This window comes from Sinohyriopsis cumingii, chromosome 10, assembly GCF_028554795.1.
Source record: "Sinohyriopsis cumingii isolate HCF-2022 chromosome 10, ASM2855479v2, whole genome shotgun sequence".
Classification (NCBI taxonomy): Eukaryota; Metazoa; Mollusca; class Bivalvia; order Unionida; family Unionidae; genus Sinohyriopsis; species Sinohyriopsis cumingii.
This window is the reverse complement of record NC_142970.1, coordinates 84,862,750-84,870,531: the sequence shown is the minus strand read 5'-3', so window position 1 is coordinate 84,870,531 and position 7,782 is coordinate 84,862,750. Positions and strand designations below refer to the sequence as shown.

The 7,782-nt window shown below is 33.0% G+C and overlaps 1 protein-coding gene across 2 annotated transcripts in view; it reads right to left on the bottom strand.

The window, feature by feature from the left end:
- Nucleotides 1-254: 254 nt before the first annotated feature.
- LOC149790498 (uncharacterized) overlaps nucleotides 255-7,782 on the bottom strand; it is a 46,007-nt gene continuing 38,479 nt past the window's right edge. For both annotated transcript variants that reach the window (XM_089972546.1, XM_089972547.1), the window contains exons 4-6: nucleotides 6,278-6,535; nucleotides 3,766-3,873; nucleotides 255-2,979 (exon numbers count right to left, since the gene is read on the bottom strand). In XM_089972546.1, coding sequence (XP_089828672.1) covers nucleotides 2,823-2,979; nucleotides 3,766-3,873; nucleotides 6,278-6,535 — 523 coding nt within the window. In that variant the 3' untranslated portion in view covers nucleotides 255-2,822. The remainder of the gene's footprint in view (nucleotides 2,980-3,765; nucleotides 3,874-6,277; nucleotides 6,536-7,782) is intronic.

Below are 7,782 nucleotides of genomic sequence, written 5' to 3'. Positions count from 1 at the left end.
TATTTACCTGTCTAGTCTTACAACACCTGGTTTTCTACATTTTATAATCATTTATTTCAGTGTTATTGTTTCTGATGGAGAGCAGTTCCATTGTTACATAATGTGCCTCTGCGAGTGTGTTAGTAGGTGTTGCACCATTGCTCTGAGAATTTTTTAACTCTAATGTTTTTTTGTCTGATGCAGTGGTGCTCTGATGAAACACAGTATTCCTACACAAATAGGTAGGTATTAAAAAAACCTGGTCAACAGAACTGTCAATTTGATATTTTATTTTCAGACTTATCATATCCACGCATTGCTAGGTAGGTAAAAAATTAGTACTCGCTACAAAACAGAATACTAATTATACTAACGAACACAAAAATTCTTCGACTAAAAGCACCAATAGCTATATTTATACCCGTGATTAGCACGTCTGGATTACGTTACATATTTCTATAATATCAAACATAGACTTCTTGTGTGCACTTAGATAGTTAACAAAACTGCTCTTTGACTATACAATCAGGTTTACAATTTATAAAGGCTTCATTCTTTATAAACTAAAATATTAAAAATGTAGAGCTGCATCTTCTGTCATCAATTCTTTCCACCCATTGAATTAATGTGAGTGTTATAAAGAAAGATGCAGTACAAATATATAAATTTCAAACAATATTACGCATGTAATAACGTGAAATTAATATATATTAAAAATAACGTAGCTAGGTGTAAAATTAATTTGCAACATAAAAAAGACATATATTTATGCCTTCATATATTTATTGATGTTTTTGAATTTATAACTTATTAAATCAGTCTAAAAAGTATAATTTTGTACCAGCTCCTTTACCAAAACCAGTCGAGTAACATATCTAGTGACTTCCGTGCATACTTGTCCAGGCTAAATAGTTGCCACGCTGTGACAATTTTTTTATTTTGGTAATGTTGTTTGTGTTTGTATCACACCATTGCTTGAAATATTTCATTTAAAAAATGTTTACCACAGATGAAACAAATGCTAAATATTTAAAGCAGGGAAACAGCAATACTTCACCATAGTAAAGAATACAAAACAAAAAACAAATTTTCAAGAGCTTATTTTCTCTGTTGCCACTCTTGTTTTTCCTTTTGTGAACAAGATCATGTTTCTGTCAGCCTAACTTGACTTCAGAACATGAAAAATTGTGCCCAGGCTACATTATGACCATGTAATATTTCCAACCAAGTTTAGATTTATTCAGTAAAATATTGTTGTATTTACTGTTCCAATTTAACAGTAGCCCTAAATATTACATGGATTCTACACGGCAAATTTAACAATAACCTTAAACACTAAGTTTCTATACCGACAAATTTGTCACATAAGTAGCATGTTAGGCAAAATATGTCTGCCTTATACTTCCATAAACTATGATACAGAAAACAACTGTCAATGTTGCTAGTCCCATACTCAAATGTAAAACATAATTCAACTGCTTGCTGCAATATTCACCGAAACATTCGCTCACACAACATTGACTAACTTTACCTAAGGAAATAAAAACAATGAAAGCAATTTTGGTTTCTATTTTTTTAACTTAAAAACATAATTATAACACATTTTAATTCTCTATACCATTTTCATATCAACTGTAGTTAAACACTGAATAAGGCAAATGTACAAATGGATGCAATTACTTCAAAACCTATTTACTATACAACAATGCTTGAAGTTCAGCCGATTTCACCTTTCACATCATTTCTTTATCAACTCAATAAACTGGTTAAATTTAGGATGTTTTATCTTATAAAGTTATTAAGGTGACTGACTGAAAACTCTGGCAATAAAAACACAGACGGACATACAAACATGGACATATAGTCAAGTACAAAATGCGTACTTCTGAATAAATATTGTGATGGCTACACGAACTGGGTAGACGATAAGTGTATAAGTGGCATATATTATTGATGTATCTGAAGCCAATCTTTGGAATATAGCTAAATAACATGGCTAAATAAATACAAATAAATTTTGTGCCAACTTACCAATAAATAGACACATACATACAGTTCTATATTAAACAAAGACTTAAAGGCCAATGAAAACACAAATGATGTGAATTGAATGTATGCCAATTCGTTGAAGAGATCAAGATGGATGTCAAATATATTAAATTAAGTATGTACAGATATATATAAATACATGCAAGAAAAAAGAAAAAAGAATCATTTATCGTAAACCATCGGCATGATTGCAAAGTCATCCACTTTTCTTATCAAACATGATTCTAATGTTTCTCTTCATAACTATATTTTAATATTCCCATATATGATACACGTGCATCAAAACTGAAATAGATCATGTTATCCATGGTGATAAAAAGGTAACAAATGCAATTAAGATGCCATCTTTTGTTATCATTCGTCTGGTTTGCTGTACTTGATTCTCTTTAGCTTTTATGTCACAGAATGAGAAGGGTGTGAGGAAGTGGACAAAACCTTTCTAAAATCTTATTTACTTATATTGTATGCAATCAGCAATAAGTCCTAAAGTATTGTGAATATCATGTGAAAGAACACTGTTAAGGCAACGAGTATGCATGATGTGTATGTGGGGTGGGGGTGGAGGGGTGGGGGTGGGGGTAGGGGTAACATTAATAAAACCAAATATGAATCTGACTGTGATGTTTAAAACATTTTTCTTTAAGCTGAATAAGTCAAAAGTCTATTTCTTATTCATAAATAACAATATCTGTCCTGCTTGTACAATCCACGTGTAGTAAGGAACCAAAATCCTTTATGAAACTTCCATGCTTGTTGTTAAGTACGAGTATTTTGAGCAAAATCTAATTATCACGTCACGTATTTCTGCACGTACAGCATCCATCGAAATAGAAAAAGTTAGTCTCAAAGTCTTCTATGTCATCTGCTGTCGTCACTCCTGCTTTCAACACAACTGCAGTCTGTACTGATCGATCTTGAATGCACGTGCATCCCGTGCAACCCATAACACGACTGAAATAGAAATTTTGACTGCAATTTAGTGAGAACAAATTGCTGTTTTTAATTATGTTTTATTAAATAATTTGTGGCATATTAGAAACTATTTTCTTATTTAGATCATGTTGCAAATTCGCAACATTTGGCTTTTCAAAACGCTGCTTACATTTAAAAAAGACATTAGGATTTATTGCTTTCTTGAGTAAGCTATATATTTCAAAACATTCCTATTGTCATGCATAACTATCTGATTAGCTGTATATGCCTTACAAAGAACAATTTTCTTACTGAGTCAAGTTACCTCAATAAAGCCCTGAGCAGCCTACCACAGTGTAGTCAAAAAAAGGCTCATCAAGTTGGCTCCAGGACAGTATGACCTTTTTAATCTTGTAAATATTTACTCTAATCTAGGTGAATCCTGCTTTGTTTAGTGCAGATTAGTATGCTGTAATTGATTCTAGTTTAGTTCAGTGTGGTTCAGTCTAGCTCATTCTATATTTTCTGTCTAGACTTGTTTAGATTAGTATACTCAAGTCAAATCAATGTAGCAATGTTAAATCTCTATATGTGTTCAGTTTAGCCAGGTTCCTCCTAATCTAGTGTATGCTAAATTTTCGGAAGATTATGAAGAGGATAGGAAACAGATTTCAAACAAACTATTCCTATCAGTTTCATATCTGACACTTATTATGGCTCAGGTGTGAAATCCCCACCACCATAACCACCACCAACACTACTGAAATAAGAAGTAAGACACCCTTTCAATCATGTAATTATTACCATGTTACAATGTCCCATTACCTGCAGTTTGTAGCTTGAAAATACTGTCTCACATTGACATAGTGTACTAGTGTCTTCATAACTCCAAATACGTTCACCTTAGTGTCAGGAGAAGTAAAGTAGTTGTTTCTGTTAAAACAAAAAAGTATTATTATTTCATGGCAACCATTTATACAATAAGAAGGCAAAAAGACTTCATGCATGAATCAATAAATGATAGAAAAATGAAATATAGTTTACGGTAGCATTTATATATGTTAATGTCAGTTAAGTAATTCATTCAGTACAGAATGTATATGTTTATGTGCATAAGAGATGTTAAACAAGGGAGACAACAGAGTAGGCACAAATTGTGTATACTAATATTTCAGGGAAAAAATGATTAAACAATGCAGGAGTGAAAACAAAATGAAGGACACATACTATGCAGTGAAACCAAAATGAAGGACACACACTATGCAGTGAAAACAAAATGAAGGACAAACACTATGCAGTGAAAACAAAATGATGGACACACACAATGCAGTGAAAACAAAATGAAGGACACACACTATGCAGTGAAAACAAAATGAAGGACACACACTACGCAAAAGTGAAAACAAAATGAAGGACATGCACTACGCAAAAGTGAAAACAAAATGAAGGACACACACTATGCAGTGAAAACAAAATGAAGGACATGCACTATGCAGTGAAAACAAAATGAAGGACACACACTATGCAGTGAAAACAAAATGAAGGACACACACTATGCAGTGAAAACAAAATGAAGGACACACACTATGCAGTGAAAACAAAATGAAGGACACACACTACGCAGTGAAAACAAAATGAAGGACACACACTATGCAAAAGCGAAAACAAAATGAAGGACACACACAATGCAAAAGTGAAAACAAAATGAAGGACACACACAATGCAAAAGTGAAAACAAAATGAAGGACACACACAATGCAAAAGTGAAAACAAAATGAAGGACACACACTATGCAAAAGCAAAAACAAAATGAAGGACACACACAATGCAAAAGTGAAAACAAAATGAAGGACACACACAATGCAAAAGTGAAAACAAAATGAAGGACACACACTATGCAAAAGCGAAAACAAAATGAAGGACACAAACAATGCAAAAGTGAAAACAAAATGAAGGACACACACTATGCAGTGAAAACAAAATGAAGGACACACACAATGCAAAAGTGAAAACAAAATGAAGGACACACACAATGCAAAAGTGAAAACAAAATGAAGGACACACACAGTGCAGTGAAAACCATAGATAACTGTAAAATGGCTTGGAGAACCTAACACAACCATAGCTCATTCATGTTAATACAAGGTAAAAGTAAAACATAAAGTAATTAAACTGATAATAAATATCCAACGCAGGAGAAAACTTCTCATTTTGTCTTCCATATGCATTATTATGTCATTTAGAGTGAGGAAGAGATATCCTTTCACTGCACATATCATCTAATAAGTAATCTGCAACCAATGTTTTCAAAAATGTTTTATAAAGTTGTCTATTAACAAAAAACAAAAGTGTATTTATTTCCCATATATATGCATGAACCGTACCATGAGGGCCTACACTAGGGAGCTATTTGGGTGAAATAATCTCTGCCAAGTCTGTCATTTAGCCTAAACACACCCCAAAAGGGATGCACACTTTGCTTTGCAATAATTTCACAACATCCATCTGCCACTGTTATTTTGATACCATGCATCAAAGTTAACAACGAATTCTGTATCAATTTCTCCTTAAAAGACAAAGGTAGATAGTTATAAAATTAAAGATCACACTTATAATTATTATGAATGAACAGTTATAAATTATTCACATGTTTCCAGCTGAGTCCATTTTCCCCTATATTTTATCTTAATGTTGATATGTGATCAGAACCATTCCAGTGGTCTAAGTGGTTAGAGCGTCCCCCTCAGAGGTTGTAGGTTCACACCGGCTGAATCATACTACAGACATAAAAATGGTACTAGCATTTGCCTTACTTGGCTTGGCACTCATCAATGAGAAGTTAGCATTAGGACTGGTCTGCCTGGTGTTAGGACAATGTGACTGGGTGAGACATGATAGGACAATGTGACTGGATGAGACATGATAGGACAATGTAACTGGGTGAGACATGAAACCACATGTCTGTGGAATGATGCCCCAATGCTAGACTTTCAAACTACATGTAGTTATGGTTACCAAAGAAATTACTCAGAACTTTTCGATGTCACGCTGTTTCTAGTGGCTGTTTGTAAGATTCTTCATTAGGTGTGTATTAAGCAGATCTACTTCCCAATTAATGGAATGATTTGGGTTGTTCAGTGAAAATTCATTTTCCATTTAAAATAATATAGGTTTCATTAAAAATTAAGAGGAAAGTAAACGACACCTTTTAAAATTGGAGCCCTATAATTAAAACCCAGGATCTATCCCTGAATGCATCAACCACATGATATATCTGAGATTGTGACATAATTATCGGGGAGTTTTGGAGGCGTTTTCTGATATCATTAATACTTACGAGACACAACATCCATGAAATATGGAACCAGATGCATATGTTTGTCTTTTCCTTCTCAAATTTTGGTTGTATACAGCGCAATTAATAGAACAACTACGGTCTCCATAATTATTGACACTCTGATTGACAAGTATAGGTTGTCCAATGTCTAAGTCAGTTAGATTTCTTTCAAATGACTTTTGTTCCTCTGGTGTTCTGAAATAGCCCGGGAACTTCGCTAAAACTTTCTCCTTGAGTGGTTCTGTGGAACGATGATATCTATAAGAAATAAAGAATTTAAATGACAATGCATGGCTGGGATATCATTCAAATTTGCAATTTATAATTGAATCAGTATTAAAACAAAATATGAATCACTGACTAAGGTTATATGGGCATGAATTGAATATCAGTGTAACACACTAGCATTCTCAAGTTTGATCTTGAACCAGCAAACCAAGAATTCATTGCTACCCATCTAAAATCAGGTTATATCCAATTTCCTATAAAATATTGGCCACATGAACCCTATATAATATAGGCCACATGAACCCTATATAATATAGGCCACATGAACCCTATATAATATAGGCCACATGAACCATATATAATATAGGCCACATGAACCCTATATAATATAGGCCACATGAACCCTATATAAATTGGCCACATGAACCCTATATAACATAGGCCACATGATGCCACAAGATTAACCATCAATAATTTGTTTTAATCCAGGATTTAAACTTAAACCCAAATAGGTCATCAGCAAGTGGTATTATTACTGTGCACAATAGAGTGAAAACAGGATCAATTTAGGACTATTTAAATGTGTATATGTTACAATGCAGCAATTATCAAAGTATCAATGAATCAGATCTGAATGTGCATTGGTCAGTGGTCAGTGGTCCACAATGATCAAAATTAAGTAGTAATAGATAGATATATGGTAGTAATTAATCAATATTAGGTGATAATTCACTTCAAATTAAAATAAGTCAAGAATGATACAGAAAAATGAACCTAAATTTAAAGTTGCCTTTAGCTGTGAAATATGTGACATGGAACATTAGTGCCTATATCACAGCTATGATATAATCATTCAAAATGATTCTTTTTTTGAAAAGAACATCTATTATGACTCAATGGTCCTAAAAAAAAGTAATAGAAAAAAAAGAGAAGCATCAAGCTAGACACAAAAGTAATATAAGTGATTCTATAATGTTCAGATGTTAAAGCATGAATGAATGATTTCTGGAAAAACAAGATTATATAGTCCTCTACTCTGACCTCAGGTCACAATTATCATTTTCTAAACAAAAGGATTGCCTAATTGAAAATAACCTCCTAGATGGATCATAATGTTTACGAGATAAAAAAATCTTTGTTATAAATAGAAGCCTGTTATTTAATGTATAATATAAAATGTAGTAAACAACAGGTAGACCCAGCAATTCATGGAAAATTTCAAAAGCACTGGATTCAGATTGAGATAAACATGTTGTTTACGAAACTAAAATCAACGA